Source organism: Crinia signifera, chromosome 1 (assembly GCF_055691185.1).
Source record: "Crinia signifera chromosome 1, ASM5569118v1, whole genome shotgun sequence".
In the NCBI taxonomy this organism is placed as follows: domain Eukaryota; kingdom Metazoa; phylum Chordata; class Amphibia; order Anura; family Myobatrachidae; genus Crinia; species Crinia signifera.
The window spans coordinates 383,167,817-383,195,100 of NC_139217.1; the positions used below are offsets into that span (position 1 = coordinate 383,167,817).

The following is a 27,284-nucleotide window of genomic DNA, read 5'->3' on the forward strand; positions in this document are numbered from 1 at the left end:
TTCAACACACCCCACCCAAATGTAACTCTCTCTGCACATGTTACATCTGCCCCACCTGCAGTGCACATGGTTTTGCCCATTTTGAGAACAAATTTGTACTGAGATCAGATCTGAATAAGGGCCAATGTCTGATACAAGAAAACTGCGGGCAAAGTGCAGTTTATTCTGAGAAATGTCACTAGATTTAACCAGCAGGCTGGTTATATATCTCCTGGCCGATGGCGACATGCAGGGCCACTTGTCGATATTGCCCCTACACGCACAGCGATTTAGGGCCATATTCAGAGCGATGTAGTTAAATTAAGTAAAATCGCTAAATATAGCTACGTGCGTAAGCCCCATAACTGAAATGTTAAAACATCTGTAAATGTAGCACAGGGCTATTGGAGATTTATCAATAATGTTCTCCATGCCCAAAATCCTTTACTGATGCCAATTGCATTTTCCATACCTATAATAGGAAATGTGGGTTATCATGCTGTAATTGTAAATTATTTTCAGATGCAGCCTTAGTTAAGCAATGCTATCTTTAGATGACATTTGCATACACTTTCTTCTCATTATGCAAGCAGAGAGGTTCTAGGATCTTTGCTAATCCCTCCCCTCTCTCTCAGCGGCTCCTCATCTGTCAACACAATAAAACATTATTGCATGATATTAGAAAAAAAAGTAAAAAAAGAAACCATGCCTTTATTAAATCAAATACAGGAGCCAGAGGACGCCCCTGTAGGGCCAACTCAAGTCTCTTCATTTACTCATGGAAGCAAGCGTGTGGGCATCTGTACGTCAGATAGTGATGCGCATGCGCGTTGTGAATGCAGGGACGTGTACAGTCTTTCAGATTTGAAAAAAAAAAGACTTTTCCGCAAAGGGTCATTATAGGCCAGGACAGCGCTGTTCCAAAACTGCTGCCCTGTCACTCTTTAATACATTCCCGCATAATACTTATATCTTTCAATGCAACGTGTGGAGGTATTATTAACTGTAAACCACAACCAAATTGTGAATAATGATAAATATGCTATTAAGCATTTGTAACATAAGCGTACCGACCAGACAAGTTAATTTGGTACTTGTGTATTATCAGGGCGCCCATCGCATCGCATACCACTAATTATGCGATGGGATGCGATGGGAACAGATTTCCGGGCCCACAGACCCGCACTGTACGATAAAATATCGCATCGCATGCCATTAGAAATGGCATGCGATGCGATATTAAAAATTGTACAAGCACCCTGATGGGTGATTACTATGTTAAATGCACCCCCATTGTTAACGCCACCCCCAATATCAACGGCCACCTGACATGTGGCGAGTGGCGACGGTACACGTCCTCCGACCTTTTCATACCCCCACTATCCACGTCGGCGTGGAGTTGACGAGGGGACGCGAATTACATGTGATCAGCGTCCCCTCGCTGGGCTCGCTGTACTCGCCACACTATCTAAAATCAACTCCACGCCGACGTGGATAGTGGGGGTATGAAAAGGTCGGAGGACGCGTACCTCTGCGCTCGCCACACTTCGGGTGGCCGTTGATAGTGGGGGTGGCGTTAACAATGGGGGTGCATTTAACATAGTATTCACCCATCAGGGTGCCTGTACAATTAAAAATCGGGTTCAATTTGGTCGCATCGCATGCGATGCGACTAAAACTATGTCGTATGATGGAAATCTTGGGCGCCCTGATAATACACAAGTACCGTTCATTTTCATACCTGCTACCAAGCGTTGCACATTCAAAGAAACAAAAAGGTAATAGGTGCAGGGATCAAAAGTAGAATTTAATAAACATAACTTTTATTATGAACTTTAAAAAAAAAAATCCCAAAACTCAATGGGCCAGATTCTCTAAGCTTCAAAAGTGATAAAATGGAGAGTGATAAACACAATCTGTGACTTGGCAGGCAGGAGCTGATTGGCTGGCTGTTTATCACTCTCCATTTTATCACTTTTGAAGCTTAGAGAATCTGGCCCAATGTGTTTAAAATACACTGGGGATAGCTTGTATTCTATATTACAGAGAGAAAAAAAAATACCCACAAAACAAACCAAATTTTTCCCAGTATGCTGGAAATAGGGCAGACACGCCTTAATATGACAGATTGGCTTAATATATGCATGCAAATATATGTATCCCTGCATTTTCTATTAGGTAGTATGTAAATTTCTTTTTCTGGCCTATTTGCAGTGTGAGGGGGGAATTTATATTTCTAGTCTACATTAACCCCTCAAATTACAAATTTAATAGAAAGTTCCTAACTTGTTCAACTTTATACTACATATTGACCCTTAGCCCTGTGCAGGAGCGGATCCGAAAGAAAATTAAAGGCGGGGAACCATGATAAGTGAAGTACGGACGGCAGAGGTGGCAGAAATATTTGTACGTGCCTTTGGTGTGCACTTCCAGGGGTGTTCCATCACTACAAGGTACATGGCCTCACAGGGTAGGTCATCTCCGTAAGTCACACCCTCGTTTTTGTCATGATTGGGGCATGAGGCTATACCAATGACCATTACAACTGCATTATTATAGATGTGTCCTGCTACATAGTTGCTGCATATCGCAGCTTAACGAGGCGGGATTGCACATGCAGCTCCCATTTACCTCAATGCATTGCAGCATACCACGCACACTTTGGTGAGCGTGGTATGCTGCAATACTCAACACAAATGGGCACATCTGTACTTCCCTTTTCCTGCTACGGATTCCTCTCCCTATACAACCAAACATCTGACTTGCCATCCTGCTCTTAAATAACATGAAATAATGGGCCTGATTCAGAACGGACCGCATAGCTGCTAAAAAGCAGAGCCCTGTGATCAGATAGCTGCTGCCCAGCCAAAGTAAAATCCTGCCCGCGTAAGCCTTTTAAGGCTCTACAAAATGATCTGATTGGCTGTAAATCCATTTGCAACCACCTCTTCCAATGATATTTCCAGCGTATGCAGTCTGTGTGTAGCCCGGGACTTACTCTGGTATGCGGTTACAGGGAAGATAATGTCTATATTGACCATTAATGGTTGAAAGTGACTAGGTTGACACCTTAAAATGGTGAACATACCCAAGGTCGACACAAGCTTAAGATCGACATAGGCAGACGTAGAAAGATATATAAACATGGTTTGTATTTTTTTAGAATTTATATATATCTACACATTTATTATTCATTCCAAATGAAAGGTTATTATAGTTAATAAGAATGAATAATTGATCAGTAACTAAATATGAACGAATGTGCATAAAAAGTTTAATTAATTATTTTAAAAAAACAAATAGAATGGCAAGATATGATAATTCATTAATACTAAATGCTGCGAAATTATTAATATTCAAGTATACAGTGAAACAATTTAGACTAAAAAATGAATAAAGAATCAAACCTTTCCCCTAAGTTAGAAGACAGCAGCTTAATTGTTTAATTTAATTATGCCATATAGGTGAGTAGAACCCATTAAGAAAATGAGACTGGATTCTCTTCTCAAAAGTAGGTTTATACAGTGCAAGTATTCACAGCGCTTCACTATTTCCACATGTTGTTATATTACAGCCTTATTTCAAAATGCAATAAATGAATTTTATCTCTCAAAATTCTACACACAATACCCTATAATGTCAATGTGAAAAAATATCAGATTATTACCTGGTAATATGTTTTCCTCTACTCCACCATGGCAGCCATTACAAATGGGTTCCCCCCACTGGGTAGTGCTTCAGAAAGGGAAAAAAAGACACCAGCCCCTATAAGAAGGCACCTCCTCCTGGCCTCAGTGTCTTTGCATTCTCCAGCTTTAAAACAAAAAACATCATTAATCCGCATAACACATGTTAACAGTCATAACATAATGGGACGGGAATGTATGCTGCCATGGTGGAGTAGAGGAAAACATATTACCAGGTAATAATCTGATATTTCCTCTACCTCCCCCATGGCAGCCATTACAAATGGGTAATACCCTAGCAGTTAATACATGGGAGGGCATACTCACGAAACCCGAGTTACTTCACTCCAGACTTCAAATTAAATAATAAGGTACTGTTTCAGCCTCTTTCCTTATATCACCGCGCTAAGGACGCTCCTCCCGACCTTAGCATCTGATGACGACATCACATCCACACGATAGTGCCTCGTGAAGGTATGAATGGATGACCATCCGGCTGCTTTGCACAACTCCAATACTGAGGCAGATCCTTTCTCTGCCCAGGAAGATGCAACCGCCCTTGTGGAATGGGCCTTCAGACCCACTGGAGGCTCTCTTTGCCTAATCTGATATGCTCTGCAGATACAGGCCTTGATCCATCTAGCCAATGTTGCTTTTGATGCAGCTTGACCCTTGTTTACTCCTTCCGTTAAAACAAATAAATTCTTCGATTTCCGGATGCTTTTCGTATTCTGTACTTAAATTTTTAGCGCTCTTACAACATCTAATTTGTATAATCGCTCTTCTTTCACATTTGACGAATTGGCAAAAAAAGAAGGTAGGATTATATCCTGGTTGATGTGAAAGTCTGATACGACTTTAGGCAAAAATTCAGGGTTAGTTCGCAGCACTACCCTGTCTTCAAAAAAATTCAAAAAGGGCTCCTCCGTCCAAAGTGCCTGCAATTCCGACACCCTCCTTGCGGAGGTTATTGCCACTAGAAAACTGACTTTCCAGGAAAGTAACTTAAGTGTAGCCTCTTGTAGTGGCTTGAACGGTGCTTCCGTCAAAACTCCTAAAACTAAATTTAAGTCCCACGGCGCCACTGGCGACCTAAATCTTAGTTTTATCCTTTTCGCAGCCTGGATAAATCTGCGTATGTATCTGTTCTCCGCCAGAGTGGAACATTGCTCCCAATGCGGATATTTGTACTTTCAAAGTACTTACTGCTAAGTCCAGTTGTAAACCTGCCTGTAGAAATCCAAGTACTGAAGCAACTTTACTCGGTATTTGTTGGTTTGAACTACACCAGGACAAGTATCTCTTCCACACTCGGTAATATATTTTAGATGTCGATTGTTTCCTTGCTTTAAGCAAAGTGTTGATCACTGAATAACAAAAACCTTTAGATTTTAATGTAGCGGTTTCAGAAGCCAGGCCGTCAGTTTCCATGCTGGTGGCTGCGGTTGACGTACTTGGCCTTGGACTAGGAGATCGGGCCATTCGGGCAGGAACCATGGTCCGTCCACTGCCATTTGCATCACTGTAGCAAACCACGCCCTCCTTGACCAATACGGAAGTATTGTTATCACTTCCGTCTCCTCTCTCTGTATCTTTCTCAGTAGGCGCGGAATGACTGGAATCGGCGGGAAGACATACGCTCTGGACATGTTTCACTCTGCTGTCAGGGCATCTACCTGCTCCGCTTGTGGATCTCTGAACCTTGAGAAGTACCTTGGGACTTTTTTGTTGCAACTTGTGGCCATAAGATCCACCTGTGGCCACCCCCATTTCTCTACTATAATGCTGAACAGGTTGTCGTTGAGTGCCCACTCGCCCGGTAGGCACTCTGTTCTGCTTAATGAGTCCGCGACCAGATTGTCTTTTCTTGCCAGGAAGACTGCCGACATGCTGTGTACATGATACTCTGCCCATTCCAATAACTGGGATGTTATCTCCATGAGGCGTTGACTTCTCGTCCCGCCTTGACGGTTTATGTACGAGACTACCGCCCAATTGTCCGATCTTATGTTTATGTCTCTGGCTATCAGCTGATCCTGGAACTCCTGACATGCCATGACCACCGCCTTCATTTCCCTGAGATTGGAATGTGCGGCTTGTCACCTTGGAGACCACCATCCTTGTGCAATGGACTGACCACATGTCGCTCCCCAGCCTCCTTGGCTGGCATCTGTTGTTACCGTGACCTGGTTGACTACTGCAAACGATTTTCCTGCTTGTAGTCGTTCCACGTCTAACCACCAGGCCAAATCGGACCTTGCGGCCCTTGATAATATTATCTTCTGAGTAAGATCCTTGCTGTTCTTGTTCCATTGTGACAGGAAGCAACTTTGGAATTTCCTTGTGTGGAACCTTGCCCATGGTACTGTCTCTAATGCGGCTGCCATCAATCCCAGTATCTCCATGCAGTCTTGGGATGACACGACTGATCTCTTGATAATTGATCTTACTTGGTGTACTAATTTTTCTCTTCTGGTCTCTGTGAGAGACACTCTCATGTTTTGAGTATCTATTGATACCCCCAAGTATGTAATCTTTTGAACTGGCACCAGTTGACTTTTTTTATATTGATCAGCCATCCATGGTGCTCCAGACATTTGAGCACTAACTCTGTGTGTTCCCTTACCAGTTCTTCTGAATCTGCAACAATTAAAATATCGTCGAGATAGGGCCAGAGTTTTATGCCCTCCTGTCTCAGCTTTGCTATGATCACAATAAGCACCTTTGAAAAAGTTTGCGGGGAAGTCGACAGGCCGAAGGGAAGAGTCACGAATTGATAAGTGACCCCTTGCAGACGGAACCTGAGAACATTGTGATGGTTTGCGTAGATGGGTATATGTAGATAGGCGTCTTTTAGATCTATGGACATCATGTAATCCCCGCGTTTTAAGTCTGGGATTATAGATCTCACTAAATCCATCTTGAACGTTCGGCTTAACACAAACTTGTTCAAGCGCCTTAAGTCTAGGATGGTTCAAAAACCTCCTGACGCCTTTTTTACCACGAAGATGCGAGAAAACCATCCCTGCTTCTCTTGCTTCTTCAGAACTACTTCGACAACTCCTTGCCTTAGCATTTCTTCCAGACTTGAAAATAGCGCCCGTCTCTCCTCCATGTCGCTGGGTACTGGAGACTCCACAAAGATATTTCTTGGAAGTCTCAAATTCTATTCGATATCCGGACTGAATTATTTCCAGAACCCACCTGTCCGTGGTGTATTCTCGCCAAGCTTGGTAAAACTGTTTGAGCCTGGCGCCAACTCTCTGTATGACGGCGTCATTGTTGCTCCTTTCGGAAAGGAGCCTTCCCTTCTTTCCCTCTTTGGGCACGAAAGGACGCTTGAGACATCCAGTTTCCTCTCCTATAGGCCCTTCCTGGCCTATAAGCCCTGGAATCTCTATATTCCTGATGCTGAAATCTATTAAATTTCGTTGGAACATTCTTTTTGACAGCTTTATCCTGGGGTAACCAGACTGATTTGCCCCCCGAGATTTTAGTAATCAGTTCATCAAGCTGTTTTCCAAACAGATACTCCCCTTGGAATGGTAGGGATAACAATTTATTTTTCGACTGTACGTCAGCCGCCCATGGTTTCAACCAAAGGGCCAGACGTGTCGCTGCTGCAGTGGCTCCTGCTCTAGCTGATAGGCGTATGGAGTCCATAGTTGCCTCACACATAAACTCTACAGCCAATTGAACATCTTGGACTGTTTTAATAAGTTCGGACCTCTTAATTCCGTCCAAAATGTCCGCCTCTAATTGCTGGCACCAGCCTCGCATTACACGTGAGGTAACAGCCATAGCAGTCGCTGGCTTAAGGGATGCCCCTGCCGTAATGTACTGCTTTTTTTAGACCCAGCTCAATCCTACGCTCCATGGGGTCTTTGAAGATATTGACATCTTCAAAGGGAAGTGTAGTCTTCTTTGACAGTCTAGAGATAGCGGCGTCAACCTTTGTCGCCTCTTCCCATGTCGACACCTGATCCTTGTCGAATGGATACATTTTTGCTACTCTAGCGGAAACAGCCACCCTCTTATCCAGGTGTTTCCACTCCTCAGTAATGATAGTTTTCAAAGTCTGAGACAAGGGAAAACATTTCCCCTTCCTTTTCTTATCCTTGAACAACAGTTCTTGTAAATTAAGGTCCTCTTGTTGATCCTCAATATTGAGGGCCCTATGGATAAGATCTAGCAGATTGATCATATCAGGATTAAACTTATCCTGAGGTATGTCTTGATCTTCATCCGGATCCTGACCCAGCATCTGCGCACAGGTTATGTCCTCCACAGAGTCATCCGACTCTTCACTTAGGACCACATGCTTCCTTTTTCCAGACATTTTGCTCAGGTCTTCTTTTGTAACAAAAGTCCCTGCTAATGCTGTTTTCAGCATATCCACTAGGTTCGTCATTTGAGCCATGGGTAGAGGCTGAGGGGCCTTACACTCCTCACAGAGGCTGCCCACATGCTTTTCAGATAAAGCTTTATCACATGAAATACATTTTGGTGAGTGCACTCTCCTGTGTTTGGCTTTACTCTCTTTCTCCTTGCTGGTCTCAGACCTGCAACAGCCCAAACACCATGTTTCATTAACCTTTCAATCCAATGCACCATCACCTGATCACCACAAGGAAAATTCCCAAACCAAAAACCAAAACCAAGTACCAATAACAAAAACCAAAACCAAAGTACCAAAAAAATTAAAACACCCCAAAAAAATCACACGGTTTGTGGCTTACCCTGATTTTTTGGGTGCCTGCCGATTTTCCTCTTCCATATTAATCCAGCGGTGCGCCCTGACACTAATTAAACATAGCAATTAACTCATACCACAGCCAAAAAATAACCCAGCAATGCAACAATTATTGCTACACATACCTTGCAATGCGAGTAACACTCCAATACCTCTAGCACACTATCAACCAAGGACAAATTCTCTGTATAATACAAAACGCTTAATGAGCAGGAATTCTATGCACTGAGTGTGGCATGGAACTCAGGGCTGGAACCATGCCACACATGACTTTAAACATAAACCTTTAAACACATAGCAACTTTAACAGCTATAATTAATAAAAACCAGGCTCACCCAGCTGTAAAGCCGCCGCGTCTTCCAACTGTATAGCGCTCACGCCACACTATAGAACTCACAGGCGCCGGCTCACTTCCGCCCTTAAGAGGACGTAAGACGTCACCCGCCGGCGCCGTGCACCGCTGCCGACGTCTGCCTGCTTTCACACCGGATCAAGCCAGGCCAGGCGTGCTGCGGCAACGCTATCCCGCGCCGCCATTAGCAGCACGCCTGTAGACGCCGCCTGTAGCTGCCCCCGGAGGAGTCCGCATGCGGCCAGGGAGCTTCTCATAGCTCCACAAAGGGCTCGGCCTGCCCTCCCCCACTGCTGGATCGCCGGAGCTGCCGCAGGGGGACACAAATAACAATACCTGTTTTCTCTACAGCCCCCAGGGTAAGCCACCTCTCACACACTACCCGAAAGGGAAAAAAAGACACTGAGGCCAGGAGGAGGTGCCTTCTTATAGGGGCTGGTGTCTTTTTTTCCCTTTCTGAAGCACTACCCAGTGGGGAGGAACCCATTTGTAATGGCTGCCATGGGGGAGGTAGAGGAAAGTTAAGGAGTTTTTTTGCAAATTTAATACAAATATAAAAACCTGACAAAATCACATGTACACAAGTGTTCACAGCCTTTGCTCAATACTTTGTTGACGCACCTTTGGCAGCAATTACTGCCTCTAGTCTTTTTGGATATGCCACAAGCTTAGAACTCCTGCCAGTTTTGCTCATTCCTCTTTGAAGCACCTCTCAAACTCAATCAGGTTGGATAGGAAGCGTTAGTGCACAGCCATTTTCAGATCTCTCCAGAGATGTACAATCAGCTTCAAGTCTGGGACGCTCAAGAACATTTACAGTTGTCCTGAAGCCACTCCTTTGATATCTTGGCTGTGTGGCTGTGGGCTTAAGGTCATTGTGCTGCTGAAAGATGAACCGTCGCTGCAGTAAGAGGTCAAGAGTGCTCTGGAGCAGGTTTTCATCCAGGATGTCTCTGTACATTGCTGCATTCATCTTTCCCTCTATCCCAGCTAGCCTCTCAGTTGCTGCTCCTGAAAAATATCCCCACAGCATGATGCTGCTACCACCATGCTTCACTGTAGGGAGGTATTGGTCTGGTGATGAGCAGTGCCTGGTTTCCTCCAAACATGATGCCTGGCAATTACGCCAAAGAGTTCAGTCTTGGTCTTAGCAGAGAATTTGGTTTCTCATGGTCTGAGAGCCCTTCAAGTGCATTTGAGCAAACTCCAGGGCTGCCATGTGTGCTTTTTACTAAGGAGTGGCTTCCTTGAGGCCACTGTACCATACAGGCCTGATTAGTAGATTGCAGAAAATATGGATGTCCTTCTGGAACGCTCTCTTCACAAAGGGATGCTGTAGCTCTTACAGAGTGACCATCGGGTTCTTGGTCACCTCCCTGACTAGTGCCCTTCACCCCTAATCGCTCAGTTAAGAAGGCCGGACAGCTCTAGGAAGACTCCTGGTGGTTCTGAATTTAGGCCACCCATAGTACCCGTGGCGCACACACACCTAGTTACATGCTGGTTTTTGTAGTGCCATATTGGAGGATCTTGGGGGGGCTTATATATTTAGAAATACATAACTATTAGCCAAAAGTAGGTACTTTAAGCATAGGAGTACCAAAGCAGAGATGCCATAACATGGCTAGTGGCTTACCACATATTTGGAAATGTATGTAATGGAGATATCTGCATATTCTATTATAAGATATAAATAAAGCGCAAGGGAATTTGGTATGCTATATAAGAAAGGGTTAATAAATAAAATACATCTCTTTTGCTGGCCTGCTGGGGAAATCTGGTTTCATTTTTTTTACTTGTCTAGATTGGTCACATGCCTGGCGTGGTTGCATCGTCTGAGACCACACCAAGCAGTTATCTGATATGGTCACAGTAGAAGTGACGAGTTAGATTCGGTACTTGTGTATTATAACGGCGCCCGATTTCATCCAAATCGCATCCGATATCGCATCCGATTTATCGGCCGATTTGCGGCCGATTTTCTGCCGATTTTTGGCCGATTTGATCTGCGATGCGATTTTGCGTCCGATTTGCGTCCGATTTTCGGCCGATTTTTTGCAGATTTTCGGCCATTTCCTGATGATTTGCATGTTATTCCATCCTTGCACACCCCCAGGTACTATGCGATGGTATGCGATGTGATTTTCGGGAAAATGCCCCTGATTGTACAATTAAATATCGCATAGCAATATCGCATAGCATGCGATGTGATTCGCAATGTTAAATGCACCCCCATTGTTAACGCCACCCCCACTATCAACGCCAACCCGAAGCGTGGCGAGCGCAGCGAGCCCACGAGGGGCGGCGGTACGCGTCCTCCGACCTTTTCATACCCCCACTATCCACGTCGGCGTGGAGTTGATTTTAGATAGTGTGGCGAGCGCAGCGAGCCACCGAGCCCGAAGCGTGGCGAGCGCAGCGAGCCCCGCGAGGGGACGCGGATTACTTTACATGTATTCCGCGTCCGCTCGCCACGCTTCGGGCTCGGTGGCTCGCTGCGCTCGCCACACTATCTAAAATCAACTCCACGCCGACGTGGATAGTGGGGGAATGAAAAGGTCGGAGGACGCGTACCGCCGCCCCTCGCGGGCTCGCTACGCTCGCCACGCTTCGGGTTGGCGTTGATAGTGGGGGTGGCGTTAACAATGGCGGTGCATTTAACATTGTAAGCACCCATCAGGGTGATTGTACAATTACAAATCGAATCGCTTCACATGCATCACATGGCATGCATCACATGCCACTATATTGCATGCGATGCACTACGATGGTATTCGGGGGTGTACAAGGTGTGCAATAATGGAACAGCATGAAAAAACAACTGAAAAATCGGTCGAAAATCGGCCGAAAATCGGCCAAAAATCGGCCGCAAAATCGCATCCGATTTTTCCATGCGATTTGCGGCCGATTTTCTGCCGATTTTCGGCCGATTTCGTGGGCGCCGTCAAAATACACAAGTACCTTAGATTCATAGCATGGGTGGCTGCCGGAAGAGAATCATCCCACACCTGCTACCTTCATTAATACTAGTTGTGAGATGATGGGATTACTCCAGTGGTACAGTAGGATAGCATGTTTAGCCCTGTAGGAGTTTTTTTCCTGATAATCTTATAGTACCTACAGAATATGCTCAATCAGTCATCGTTTGAAAGGTCTTCTAGTCATCCCATCATATTAAAGACCACAAGGGCAAGTGTTCTGTGCACCTAGTGACTGCTGTTTTTCTATGCTTAGATGTACAGATGGAGTGTCGGAGCTGCTCCTGGCGTTAGAATCGCCAGCCGCCAAAAGGGGGCACACGCACGAGAAGCTTGCGGGCCCCTTTCCACATGGAGCCCTCCTCCGCAGCCCCCTAATCTCTGCCCGTCTCCCTGAAGTGGAGACAGGCAGGGATAGCACTCCCCGCTGCCGAGTTGACATCAGATCAGATGGAGCGCCTCTACACCAGCTAATCTGGTGATTCCCATCGCTGGCTGAGAGGCTTTCCATCTGTATTTGTCCCAGGGCCTGATTACAGTTCTAGGTGCCCTAAGCTAATACATATGTAGCGCCCATTGTAGTGCTGCTAAACACATGTGTATGGGTGCTCATTGACTCACCATTTGTACTGCCCATGCGCATGTAATGAGGGTTATACAACTGGCACATAGGAGCTAATGCTTGTGGCATGGGAGGAAGGCTTCAGCTTAAGGCTGATCAGCTGGCACTGTAGCCCCCCCCCCCCCCAGCATTCTCGGCTGCAGCCTAATTAGCCTATAGATTATTCAAGTTCTGTCTAGTTATAGACAGAACTTGGCCGGAGCTGTCTTTTCACAAAATTTCAGGGAATGGAATTAAAAGCTTTGTGCAATTCTGAGTCATGGGCACAGGAAGGAAAGCCCTTTTCAGAAGATCTATTGCACCTAGCATTGGGCTGCTGCAAGTGCAGATACACAATCATGGTTGTGTCGGCTGGTGTAAACTCCATGGGCAGTACAGGTTCCTCATTTGCAGATGCACAAACACCCACACTAGCTGAACAGATTCTCACATTAGCATAAGGTAGGAAATCTGGCTTCTGTGGCTGCCCACAAATACAACTCGAAATTAGAACCATAATGTACATGACACGTACAAGGTATAGGCACATGGTGCATGTCATAGCTCTACATGTAATTAGGTATACCAGTGGATTCCAAACTGTGTGCTTAGTTACCCTGGGGTGCCGCAAGGTTCTTGCAGATGTGCCTTGGTTTTTATGGTCCAGAACCAAATTAAATTATTTATGGACAATATGATAGGGAGAAAGTGGCTACCAATCATAACACATTTGACCTATCAGAAGCACAACTTTATTTGGGTTTACTTTTTCCTATTTCTCATTTAAAATCTTTTGGCCAAGCCATGCAAGAAATGCTGATATTCTAGGGTGCCACGATTCAAGAAAATTTAGGACAGGTAATGTGCACCAAGGACCATAATGGGGGCCATTTCAGTACCACAGAGAGCATCAAAGACTTGCTTGTTCTACGTTGTAGTTATTCTTATGAGACAAACTGCACATTACCAGAGATAGGTTATTCTTGTTATGATAGATTTAACTCATGGTGATAATTGCAGCATTATATTTGTGGTCACTCATTTCTCTTGCCAGGGTCACATGCTTGAAAATAAATGATAACCTACCACAACAAAAAATATGGAAATCCACTGGGTTCAAACATTGATTGCCAGTTCTTTTAAATAAAGAAAAGAAATCCTGAACACTGTTCTTGCCAGGATTTGCACACTCTCCCTCCAGCATTGCACTTACTGATTGGCGAGTTCTGGTTAGTAAAGGGGAGGTTGAGAGTCCGCAATGCTTGCCTCCATTGCAGAATGTCCTGGGGTCCATGCAAGTGGACTCTTGGAGGAGGCTCCTCAGCCAGGATCTTCCTTGCAGCAGGGTTTGCTCTGTGTATTAAGCATTTTGGAAGGGGGCCGCTCTGTGCATTGGGCAATATGGCACGGTTGGCTGTGCAGTGAGCATTTCTCTTGTTCACAGTGCCCCATTCTGGCTGGTGTTCGCATACTCTCATGTAGGGGCATCGTAAGTGCCTGATGCTGCGACTCCAACTGTCCGATGGGTAGTGTAAAGCCACATACAGTAGGAGCAAGTTTCATCTTTGCTCCTTTGGCCATGGCTAGCCATGGCTATTCTATTGTTCTCAGCTGCAATACGTATCACTAATTTAACCCCTTCTGAGCAATATCCTAAAATATTGATTAGCATGCTAAATTTAGTGAAGGATGCACGCTCCAGTGGGTCATTAATGATGCCCCCTGTCATCCTGCATGCACATACTAGGGAGCGCATAGTTAACAAGGGCCACGCTGAAAAATGCAGCATGGCCCCCACTCCATTGCTCCCTCTCACTAGCATCAGAGAGTGTGTATGCGGGTCTCCGCTGCAGCCTATATTGCCAGGTACATCGCATAATGTGTACTCAGCTTAAGAAACATGGCATGTGGTCTGCCAATGAAAAAGGCCCTGGGGGCAACAATGCTGTATTAAATGTTCGTGTACTGTGTAAGCAGCCATCTAGATTACTGCTCAATAGGCTGCGGCCTATCATTTACTTATTAACAAGTTAAGGCTGAATATTCAAAAGACTGTGACCTATCGTTACCCTAGTAACCAGTTGTGTCCTTGTGGCTTATTTTATTTCTAGTAACCAGCAATGGCTGAATGTTCCCGAGTGTTCGTCCTATCATTTCCCCCAGGTATGTCTGAATATTCCTGAGGCAACAGTACACAGTAAATGACTAGGCTGCATTCTTATGAATGTTGGTTCAGCTTACACAAAATAGAGGCAGTCTTTTTGTAAGCGACAGGTGCTCTTTAAACTCAACCTGTTTATAACAATTTTAAATTCCATCTCTTTACAGAGGAGGATTGATTACCACTTACTTCAAAGTAGCATCTGGTAAAATTCTGTTCAACTCCATCCTAAAATGTCAAAGAACAAGAAGCACCTTGGAACAAGTATCTTAGACTTCCCTTTAAGGGATTTTGTATAGACAACATAATAGTATGAACAATAGTAAATGTGACCATGAGGAGCATTCTTGCACTGTACGGTTCTTTGTAGACAATATAGAGCAAATCAATGCAGAATTATTTTTAACATGGACAAAAGTAATACAATCTGTTTTAATTCGGATTTAAATGTATAGCTATAGATCTAAAGAAGACAATTTAGAAACTTTCTTGGTAAAATTGTATTTTTGACAATTGTACACTTTGTTACAAAACTGTATAGTACTAAAATTATGCAATTTTTTTCTTAATCATATTTTGGTCAAAAAAAAACTTTACATCCATGTGCATTTTCTGGACAGTAACAAAAAAAAATATTTTTTTGTGTGTTAGAAATATTCATTGATTACCCCGATAACACTCAACATAAGACTTGTCTTAAGATAAATATATTAGTAAATAAATATTCTGAGAACATTTCCATCAATGAAAAATGGCACACATATACACATAACATACACACTGTTTTTTTTCCAGCTTTTTACAAAAAGTTTTGAAAATAGAAAAAAAAAAAAAGTTTAAAACTTTGATTGGAAAACAATACAATGGTATGACTCAAAAGATTTATCCCAAAATCTGTTTACTCTTACTAGCATAATATTCTTTTAAGTGCTACACAATTTCTGTTAAAGCTGCAGTACCAAAAGGCAAGACAAAAATGACATGAAACGATTTTAAAAGCCTGTACTAAGAAAATGGATCCTTTGCTCCCTAGACCAAAATGGTATTGTTTAAAAAAAAAAAAAAAAAAAAAACATTATTCATGCAAAAATATTAAACTTTTTTCTAATAAATTACTTTTTTGTATTATTAAGGGGAGGAACTCTGTGCCTGCTGAAGCTACATACATTATATAATTATAGATTTTATATTATATGGGACTAACCAGTGAACAAAAGGGCTGTTTTTTAAAGGAAATATAAGGAACCAATCAGAATAGCCCTATATTGTACACAAGGCACTTGTGGTGGGCAGGTAATATGATGTACGTTTTCAGAACGGCTCTTTCTGATTGGCAATCAGCAGTTATATAAGGAAGTCATACATTGTGGCGGCCTAACTGTACTGAATGTTGAATGTCTCTACACATACCAATTATGAGCAGACGTTAGACCGTATATTACTATAATGTTCATTTGTACTTAGTGGAACGGTCCCAATTTCTATAAAACAATCAATATTTAACAATTTACAAGCAGGGTCAAGCAATTTAGGAGCCTCAATTTAGTAGATCAGGGCATGGCCTAAAATGTACTGATCTCTAAATTGGGAATGTTGGGTGGTATGTAACACATAGTCCAACACATATGGCGCCTTGCTCAACATTAAAACAAACTAGTTATGTTAGCAGCATTATCTCTTTCAGTGCAAACGAGACCAGTAAGGCAATGCTGGCCTCAAGAAGCACCGTCAAATTTACAGAATTAAAAACAGAAAAACGTGTTTTTGTGTATATATAGTTATCATTTTCTGGTTATCATATTTAGATCAGACTAAATAATCTAATGGAAATCACACCGTATTCAGTACTGCGATTTTAAAATTTCCAGGGACACCAAACATCAGGGCAAACAAGTACTCAATTCCTAATTGTCACATATCTTTACCTAATGCAGGTGTTACCCTGAGCTTATTGCAGACCAGTTTCCACAAAACCATTTGTCTGAAAGGTCTCTGTTCCTACAGTAGTATTAAAGACAAGTTAACTTTTGATATTTTTCTGCCTCTTTAACTAAACAACAGCTCCATACTGACCCCATCTGCATTTCTTGTAAACTGCAAGTCGAGAAAAATTGATCGGTAGAAGAAATAATTATTTTAATATAGATCCAATATAAAATACTTGGCTTTTGTAAAATACTTCAGCAATCCAGCATTTATACCAGCACGTATAATATTTTATCCAACATGAACAATTAAATAAAGCCAGTATGTGGGAAGTCCGATTACTGGGTGCTTGAGACTACAGATAGCATACAGTAAACTGGCTCATAAATTAGAATTACCCGTCACCTACGTGCAGTGGAAGAAGCCAACATGTGTGGAGCGCAATATTCACTACGATACCAATTAAATACAGGGCTCAAATGCATCTCTCCATTTTCAAAAAATGTTTCATTTGCCTGTCTCTTCATCTTGGAATCTAGATAGATTCTGTATAGCCCGGTACTGTGCAAAATGAGCATTAACTTGGACCGGTGCCTTCCAAATGACAGTAAGGCATATATCAAGCAAGTGCGGCAATCCGGACAACTTATTTAAATAAAGCAAGGCACCACCGCTCATATCAATGTTTCATTTCTGTAACAGAAATGAAACACTTCTTGCTTGAATATATATATATATATATATATATATATACAGGTCGGGTATCCCGTATCCGGGCATCCCGTATCCGAATTATTCCAAAAACCGTGTTTTTTTGGAATAATTCAATTTTTTTTTTCCCCCCCTAACCCTCTTTTAATACTTACCAAGTCCTCCGGCGTCCACGGCAGGCCTTCAGCATCCTCTCCGGCGTCTCCAGCGGTCCCAGGAGTGCTTTGCGCGAGTGCGCGCGCCGGTGACGTCACCGGCGCGCCTGGGAACTTGCGCAAAGCACTCCTGGGACCGCTGGAGACGCCGGAGACGGTGCTGGTGGCCTGCTGTGGACGCCGGAGGACTCCATGGACGCCGTGGGACCATCGGGGACCCACCAGGGGCAGGTAAGTATTACAAAAATAAAAAAATTATTCCAAAAACCGGAATATTCCCTTATCCGGAATGCTCTTGGTCCCGAGCATTTCGGATAAGGGATACTCAACCTGTATATCTCAGTAGATAAATAGCAAAAGATGCAATGCAGTCTCTTATGAATGGGAATTTTATCTAATTCAAGGTTTTTTTCTTACTATTTCACTGAAAATTTTGAAAAAGGAAAATGTTTAATATATATAATCTGAACCAGTCATGTCCAAACATGTGTGCCACACACCACAACAGTTCTCAATATGAGAACTATATAATGGTACTTGTTTCCTAGAACGGCGCCCATTGCGGGCATAATAATGGCATGCGATGCGACCGATGCGATGGCCGCGATTTTACATAGAAATGCATGGTAAATGTAAAATGTAAATCGCTTCGGTCGCATCGCATGTGGCCAAAAAAATTGCATGCGATGCGACCGACGCGATTACCTCGATTTTACATAGGGAACAATGTTAAATGGCCCAATTGACCCAATTTCACATAGGGAACAATGTTAAATGGCCCACAGACCCCAAATACCCACCCTGAAGTGTGAAATGGCCCCCCCAACTGTTAACGCCACCCACGATCAACGTCAACCCGAAGCGTGTCGAGCGCAGCGAGCCCGCGTGGGGCGGCGGTACGCGTCCTCCGACCTTTTCATACCCCCACTATCCACGCCGGTGTGGAGTTGAGAATAGAAAGTGTGGCAAGCGCAGCGAGCCCCGCGAGGGGACGCAGATACCCGTGAAGCCCGCGAGGGAACGCCGATACCTGTGAAGGTATCGGCGTCCGCTCGCCACGCTTCGGGCTCGGTGGCTCGCCACACTTTCTATTCTCAACTCCACGCCGACGTGGATAGTGGGGGTATGAAAAGGTCGGAGAATGCGGGCTCGCTGCGCTCGCCACGCTTCGGGTTGACGTTGATGGTGGGGTGGCGTTAACAATTGGGGGGGGCCATTTCACACTTCAGGGTGGGTATTTGGGCCATTTAACATTGTTCCCTATGTGAAATCAGGTCAATTGGGCCATTTAACATTGTTCCCTATGTAAAATCGCGGTAATCGCGTCGGTCATATCGCATGCGATTTTTTGGCCGCATGCGATGCGACCAACGCAATTTTTTTCCTTGCGATGCCTAAGATCAAAATCGTGGGCGCCGTTCTAGGAAGCAAGTACCCTATATATATATATATATATATATATATATATATATATATATATATATATATATATATATATATATATATATACATACATACATATATATAATATTTTATCATAAGAATACACTGATTGTATATTGCTATCTTCAATACTCCATGCCCACTGCACATCATAGCAAATTGTTCTTGATAATGATTTTAGAGCATTTACCACACACAGTTTAAATGCTGGAATCCTCAACTCTGTTCATGAAAAGACTGTGGTGTGATATCATTTACTGGATGTCATTCACTTAATGTACATGGAGAGGCTTTGGTGTGATGTCATTAAGCCGAGTACACACTTTTACAATTACTCGGCTGACCAGGTTATATGCTCCAGATCAGCCGCACAGTGTGTATCCAGATGTGAGGCAGCAGCAGTTCAGTGAGTGGCTCCTCTAAGGACCTGCACCTGCAATGGTACTGCACATACACCTCTGAAATTTCTCCATTGTGAGACAAATAAAGGGATTCTAATTCAATCACTGGCTGTTCAGCTGATATTGGGTGACTGGGCCATAGACTGTACAGGGAAGGGAACAGCTTTTTATTAAAACTCAAAATATATTAAAAGGAAAGCCTGGTAGATTTAGAAACAGTACAGGTGAAAGCAACACCATCTCTATCTATACATTTTTAGAAGTTGCTGGTAGATTTACTTTTTACTTGTGTTTCTTTTTTACCTTAAAAAAGACTAAGAGAGAAAAAATCTTATTTATAGCTGGCGTCTTAGCAATCTAACTTATTGCTATATCCAATCTACTCCAATAAGATAATGATTACCATCAAATTAACCTATACTTTAATGTAACTGAATGGATCAATAAGAGTTAATACTGGGCATTTAGATGCAGCTCTTTAGTATTTATTTATATTCCTCCAAATGGAGTGGACAATCTTACACTCAGTAGTGGGAGACATTTTGTGCTCCCATATTCTGCATATCATTCCACAAGGAGCAAGTGAGAACATGAAGGCAGTAGTTCCTTTAGAGCAGAGGTTCTCAAACTCGGTCCACAGGACCCCACACAGTTCACGCTTTCCAGGTCACCCAGTAAGTGCACAGGTGCACTCATTATGCATTAAAAGATCCACAGGAGGAGCTAATTATTTCACCTGTGATTCTGTGAGGAGACTGTAAAACATGCACTGTGTGGGGTCCTGAGGACAGAGTTTGAGAATATGCGCTTTAGAGCAGTGGTTCCAAAAGTGATCAATACTGTCACTGGTTCACCCTAAGGGGACAGATTGGGTTTGGAATAATCTTACAAAAATTATTTAGTGATGCACTGGGAATGACTTTATGTAACCTTGGGGTAGATGTACATAGCAGTGATAAGGGAGGAGAAGTGGCCCATGGAAACCAATCAGTACTAAAGTAACATCTATAATTTGCACAATATAAAATTATACAGAGTAGCTGATTGGTTGCCATGGGCCACTTCTCCTCTGGCTCACTTATTCTCCCTCATCACTGCTTCAAACATCTACCACTATGTGGGCTATGGCCTAAAAATATGCTTTAGGGTCTTAATATTTTGTTTATGTAGTGCTCATTCTAGCACCCTGCACCTTAAAAAACCCATGTAATTCCTCTACCCTGCCTGGGGTGTAGCTCTGTACTGTGGTGCTTCCAACACTGTGTGGTCTGTATCTTAGCACTGATATGTAGACCAAATCTGTACTAAAACCACCAAAGCAGAGAGCAACAGCCCAGGCAGCGAAGAGGAACTGCAGGGTTTTTGAAAGATGCAGGGTTCTAGAATGAACACTATTATTTATAAGCTGCATTCTAATATTGGTTCAGGCCACGCTATGAGGGCTGCCACTGTAAGCAGTAAGCCAGACAGGATTATCTTGTGAGGGACTAGATGTTTAGCATCACCCAGAGGACAGGAAATTGCTATCATCTTTCTGCCCAAAGTTATATTTGCCACAATATTTGACTTAAGACACCAGGTATTGACACTTGTGGTAATCAAGTTGTAGGCCTTAAGATCACGATACTTGAGTGATATCACACTCACGGGCCCTAAATAATGAGAAAATAAAAACATTTCGGTCCAGAAAGATCTTACCCTTTACCTATACAGAGTGGGATCAGCTATTTCGTGTCCAACCAACATTTAAGATAATGTAGCTTATTATTTCACCAGGCACTATTGACACCACTAATTGTCATACAGTGAATGAAGAGACTGTATTTTCATTAAAACGTGAGGAATCATAATAAATGGGTGCCCTAGGACTGAGGCTTTACCATGCAATCTCAGCTTCTGCAGAGGGCGGGAAGCTGCCACACCCCTTAGTACCAGGGCCTTGGCAAGCTCTTGGTGATTCCACCCCCTCACCATGAGGCAGATGTATGAAGCAGTGAAAAGTGAGGAGAAGTGAGGCAGAGAAGCAGTGGCCCATGGCAACCAATCAGCATGGAAGTAACATCTATCATTTGATTAATATAAAATTATACAGAGCGGCTGATTGGTTGCCGTAGGCTACTTCTTCTCTGGCTGACTTCTCCTCCCTTATCACTGCTTCATACATCTACCCAAATGCGATGGTGGTCAAAGTTGCCACTTTGACCTGGGTCATTTTCTTTTAATATTCTGCCTGTGAGTATAAACTATGGACATACATCTTTTCTAGAAATAGGACATGACATACAACTTTAACACATATATTTGCATTGAACAAATATATCCACGTATAAAAATATTACTGTAACATAAAAGTGGTTTTAGCTTATGATCATTATCATGAATTCACCATAAATATAAACTGCAGCTATACAGGATACAAATAAGAACATTGTTTAGCAAAGGCTCAACTTAAATACAAAATAGTTTGTCATTTAAAGAGGCAGACAAAAACAAAGTTAACCCCTGATCACTCGTAGTTTTTTTTTTTTGTTTTTTTTTTCCTGGCTTCACAGCCAACAGATAAAAATAATATTAATATTTTCTTGTTTATTTTACTGAAAAAATATATATATATATAGATCTCTTTTTCATCAGGAAAAGACAGTTCTTGTGCATGTACACACTCACAAGGAAAAAAATGTTCTAAAACAGCAACCAAAAATAATATATATTTATATATATTTATATATTTATATATATTTATAAAATAAATGAAAAAAAAAAAAAAAACCTAAACAAATAACAACATTCTCCAATTGTTGAGTCCAGGGAACGAAGCAGGTAAAAGTGGTTGTAATGTGTGGTGAATTCCAAATCACTGTGAGTTTTACGTCCAACTTTTGTTAAAAACATTATAAAAAAAAAATTAAAAAAAAAGTGATTTTATTTTTCTTTACGTATGTTCACTCCAAAAGTTTCGCTCTAGTCCTTAAGGGTTAGCATCCACAGTGCTTAGTCTTTGTCTGTTAGGTGGCTGTCCTGGCCTGTATGGGATAGAAGATAGGGATATAAATATGAAAAACATTTCTGTATATATTTTACACCATGATATTATGAGAGATAATATTGTGAAAGATAAAAGTACCAGCCAATTAGTTTATGATTTAGATTTGACAGACTATTTGGAAAAGTGACAGTTGGGAGCTGATTGATTGGCACTTGATCCCTGACAGTTTTAGCTATACCCAAGCTTCGATAAATGCCCTCATTACACAGTACAAGCTTCATTTAGTTGAAATCACTGAGCTTCGGACCTGTAAGCATGACTAGTGTTTAACACTAAGGGCAGCATTCAATGCTCTTTTGCGAGCTGTGACGGCGAGTAGTGCGGATAGCTCGCCGTCACAGCTCATGGGTCAGTATTCAACTGACCCCCCTGCACACTCGGTTTCCACCTCGCTGGGTTTTTACAGGGAGTTTGAAACCGCTTGTGCGGACGTCAAAACAGCAAGGCTTGCGGCAGTATGAAGCGGGCTCCCTGCATTAGCCGCAAACCTCGCCGTTTGGGGGGAATCCTCGCCGTCCTCTCACAGTGAGGATTCCGCAATAACGTTGAATAGGGTGAGGCCGGCACTGGGGGGGGTTAAACGGTGAGAGTGGCTTGTTTTCGGCGATCCTCGACGTTTAACCACCTCTCCGGCTGCATTATATATGGCCCAAATGCGATAACATTGCTATATTTATCATTCTGAATAACACAATAAAACTTGATAGATACTAAACTCTGATTGTTGATGTGTTGGAAGCAAAGCTGGGCAAGTTTACGCATCTAAACCGATTCGACAAATTCAAATTGTAATGGCTAAATGAATTGGTCAGAGCATCTCTAATACGGCAGGTCCAGTGTGGTGTTCCCAGTACTCAGTGGTTAGTACATAACCAAAATTGGTCCAATAAAAGGACACCCAGTAAACTGGTGACAGGGGTACGGATGCCCAAGGCTCACGGTGAGAGGTGTCTGGTCCTGTCCCACATTATAGCTACTGGGGGGGGGGTTATTCAGACCTGAATGCTGTTGTGCGACTTTGCCAGGTGATCGATTATGAAAGGAATACGTATGGATGGTAACACACATGTGCGAGCCCAAACAGGGAAAAAATCAGCAATTGCTTTGGTAGTATAACATCTGCCCATAAACCACTACGGAAAGGGAACTATAATCTGTAAGACTACAGGTTCATTCATGTTGGTTCATATCAGATCTAATGAGTCAGGAAATAGAATCAATATGAGGATGATATTGGTGTAATCTCTACTGTCAGAATAGCCACTAGGGAATATGCATCACATCAAACCTCATTTTACGGAGAGAAAACACTGATTCACAAGGCGTAATTTTATACTCGGCACTTCCCGATATCTACAGACTTCCAGATTTACACATATATATTTATATAAGTGTATAGTTGGTAGACACAAATGGCTACATACAGAATATGTTATTTTAATTTACCACTCTCAGGGTCAAATGTACTAAGCTTGAAAAGTGATAAAATGGAGAGTGATAAATCACCAGCCAATCAGTTCGTAACTGCCATGCTACAGGCTGTATTTGAAAAATGACAGTTAGGAGCTGGTTGGTTGGTGATTGATCACCCTCCATTTTGTCAAGGCTTAGAACATCAAGCTTTTTATTTGGACGTGGGATATTGAGCTAAAATAGTTGACATATATATTGTTACCTGACAGATTTCCGTCTCCCTCTGCCGCTGTGTTTTGACATAGGGCTCGTGTCTCCTCTGCTAACATACAGCAAGGTCCTTCTTGGCAGTACAGTACCTCCTCGTCTTCTTCATCACCATCCATTTCCCAGGAGACATGTCCCACACAGTCTAGGCCAGCTTCGCAGCCTTGATCCTCGGGAATGATGGGTATTGGTTGACCAGCCTCGCATCCAGCTACTGCAGCAGCAGCTGCTGCTGCTGCCGCCTCTGCCAGGGCATACTGAATGCTGACTGCATAGTCCTCGGCATAGCAACTTCCATGATTCTCCTCAAAGAGGCAGCACGGCCGGACAGAGTGGCCCAGTACAGTCCCTGGGTCTGGCCGGTGTGAAAGGCTGGAGGTAACACTGTATAAGCCTCCACTGGAGGGCGCAGCAGTTGCTTGCAGGGGTTCTGGACCCATGTACAAGTTTGTGCATTCTGGACTGGGATCCCCAGTAGGCCTCTGAAAACAACAGGGGCATCCCTGTTCAGGTCCCCGCCAGTCTCTACAACCCCCTTGTGATATGGAGCCAGAGGCATCTGGAACTAACCCTGAGGCCAAAGCTGCCCCTCTACGCTCCAAGGACGAATTGCTGCTGTAATTCATTTCTAGGCTGCAGCTGGACAGGCGATCCCGGGAAGAAGAATTTGTGAAGGTGTTCTGAGGTTTACAGTCTGCCCTTCCTCTTCCAGCCTCCCCCCCACAACATATGGCATCCCCTGCTCCAGTCCTGGCAGGGCTGCGACTCCTGTATACATATGGGTCAAAGTCACTGCTAAGAGAGCTTCGAAAGGTGGAGCAGCTGCCATAAACTCCCTGGTTGCTAGCCTCCGTGCAGTCCAGCATGGAATCGCTAGATGATGCATGGCCCTGTGCTGAGCTAGTGCTGGAACTGGAACTACTGTCACTGCAGGGAACATCCGCTAAGTAGCCACTGCATACTGAGCGATGTTGGTGCTGGCTGTGAAGGAAGCAGCTCCCACCCGCTGAAGGTGGAGCCACGTGCATCATGGCAGGTGCAGGCTGATATAGCAAATTAGGACCTGGCTGAAAGGTATTGTTCAGGCCCGTCTCCACTCCTCTGGAGGTCTGACTACCACATGCGGCTTCCTGGTGGTGTGGATAGCTTAGACCCTGGAAGTAGTAGTGCTGGTACATAGTTTCATATTGAGAGTAACAAGTGGCAGTATTAAAACCTCTCCCGCTGTACTTGGAACGACGGAAGCCATGAGCACCTTGTGGGGCTGGATAAGGAGTATGCTCCAGGTCACAATGATGGCCAGAAGAAGGCTGGTCTAGTGATACAGGCCGGTACCCTGTTAGAAAAGTTGGGGTCCGAGCTGGATATAACTCAGGCTCCACGGGCCGTTCCACAGTTAGCACTGTGATGGGATTACCATGCGGGCCCATGCTGGTGCGAGTTGGATATGCTGCAATAGGTCCAGTCCGTTGTACACGCCCGGGGTAATGGACTGGGAGGATGACTCTCTGTTGCTGTTGATGACGGCCATGACTGCTTGCGCTCTCCATACACATAGCACCATGACCCCCTTTCTTTTGCTCTGCAGGGAGAGAAGAATAATTAAATGGAATACAAAGCACGGTTCTAGCCTTTGTGCACTGTACCTCTATCGTTCTAGCATCATGTTATTATGTTGTCTTTTACAGTCGGCCATATGTGAGAGTGGGAAGCGGTCATCTATTAGAATGAACTTAGTTCTACAGTCATTAGATCGACCCCACTAGGTCGACTGGCAGGAAGGTCGACCTGACTTAAGGTCGACATGGGCCAAGGTCGACATGACTTAAGGTCGAATTTGCATAAAGGTCGACTGGTCATAAGGTCGACTGGTCATAAGGTCGACTGGTCATAAGGTCGACATGGGGTTTTTCCACTGTTTTTTGAGCCGACATGTGCCGACAGGCGGTATTTCATGCCCTACCATCCACTAGGGCGTGGAGGAGGTTATTAAAGAAAACATAGCGAGCGATGCGAGGGTCCGATTCTCATTGCCAACTGTGTCCATGTCGACTGTGTCGTCATTGGGTTAAAAAAACAGTGAAAAACCCATGTCGACCTTATGACCAGTCGACCTTCCTCATGTCGACCTTTATGCAAATTCGACCTTAAGTCATGTCGACCTTAAGTCAGGTCGATCTTCCTGCCAGTCAACCTAGTGGGGTCGACCTAATGACTGTAGACCTAAGTTCATTCTGACAGATGTACCGATTCTGTGAGAGGTCACTTTAGAATTTAATGTTTATTCACTTGGTGGCCACTATTTCTAGGACGGTTACTGTATATGTTTTTGTGTACATAGATTAATGCCGCAATGGCCGATGTTCAAGAAAGAGCAAATTGCGCTATCTAATAATTGCTCTGAGATTGCAATGCAAATGCCTTAATGTGGCCTCTGATGTTGCTCGCAATGAGGATTTTATGGAGTAGTGATTACCAGGAAATGGCCATTAGGAGGGGGTTAATAGGGAGTGGCTGGAAACTTCAGGCATATGATCCTATTTTGGTAGTGTAACTGCCATCTACAGAGCTCAAAAGTGCAAAACCGTCTGGTACATATACTGTATGTGTGTGCAAATCTGGCTTAGCTACTAGCCAGTGCTTCCCCAGCCATTTCCTTCACAGCACTTCGGAGGAGTTTGTGATGGCGCCGGTGGGAATTTCTTTTTTTCTGGTTCAAGCTTCAAGACTGGAAAATGGCACTTACATGTGTGTACAAACATGAACTAGGCCCAGAGTATTATCGTACACCAGCGGTGGTTCTCTATTATCACAGGTTCCACTCACCTATGATATTGTGCCTACAGTGAGGACAGGTATGGTTCTGGAGAAGCCAGGGATCCACACACCGCTTGTGAAACCGATGTGTGCAAGGAATGACTCTCAGCTCCTAAAAGAAAAAGACATGAAGGAACACAAACCGTTAATTCCAAATTAGGAGGTTGGTCTTTACGAAAGGCAGAACCCCAGAACCTGGATCACCAGTGGGTATTTTAGTTCAACAATGCATGAAATGAATTAACCCTTTTATTGTATGCAAACACACCGTATACCCTGACAACAAAGCTTTAACAAGTCTTATGTAAGAGTCACTAAGCAGCACATTTCATCCACACTGATAATAACGTGGGATTTTTATATCCTTCCTATGAACCCATAAGTACATAAACAATGCATGAGATACAGGCACAGCATCCGCGCTTAATAATACATGGGTTCATACTATCCACTGTTCCCAAAGTTGCATCTAGCATTGTAATAAGAGTCCCTACCAATAGTTGCATCTAGTCTTGCTTAACTGTCCCTACTAATAGTTGGGCGGCATGGATAACATTACTGCCTCACAGCGCTGAGGTCATGAGTTTGATTCCC

General features: G+C 43.5%; 1 protein-coding gene and 1 long non-coding RNA gene across 2 annotated transcripts in view; one reads left to right on the top strand and one right to left on the bottom strand.

Annotated features, from left to right (window-relative positions):
- The first annotated feature begins 2,306 nt into the window (after positions 1 to 2,306).
- On the top strand, positions 2,307 to 14,839 carry LOC146030996 (uncharacterized). Its single transcript, XR_014456480.1, has 3 exons — positions 2,307 to 2,432; positions 14,462 to 14,513; positions 14,679 to 14,839. It is a non-coding gene; the product is annotated as an uncharacterized LOC146030996 (long non-coding RNA).
- A 3,959-nt stretch (positions 14,840 to 18,798) lies between these two features.
- ZNRF3 (zinc and ring finger 3) overlaps positions 18,799 to 27,284 on the bottom strand; it is a 153,695-nt gene continuing 145,209 nt past the window's right edge. The window contains exons 7-9 of the mRNA XM_083151488.1: positions 26,700 to 26,802; positions 23,869 to 25,455; positions 18,799 to 22,170 (exon numbers count right to left, since the gene is read on the bottom strand). Of these exons, the coding sequence (XP_083007614.1) occupies positions 22,139 to 22,170; positions 23,869 to 25,455; positions 26,700 to 26,802 (1,722 nt within the window). The 3' untranslated portion in view covers positions 18,799 to 22,138. The remainder of the gene's footprint in view (positions 22,171 to 23,868; positions 25,456 to 26,699; positions 26,803 to 27,284) is intronic.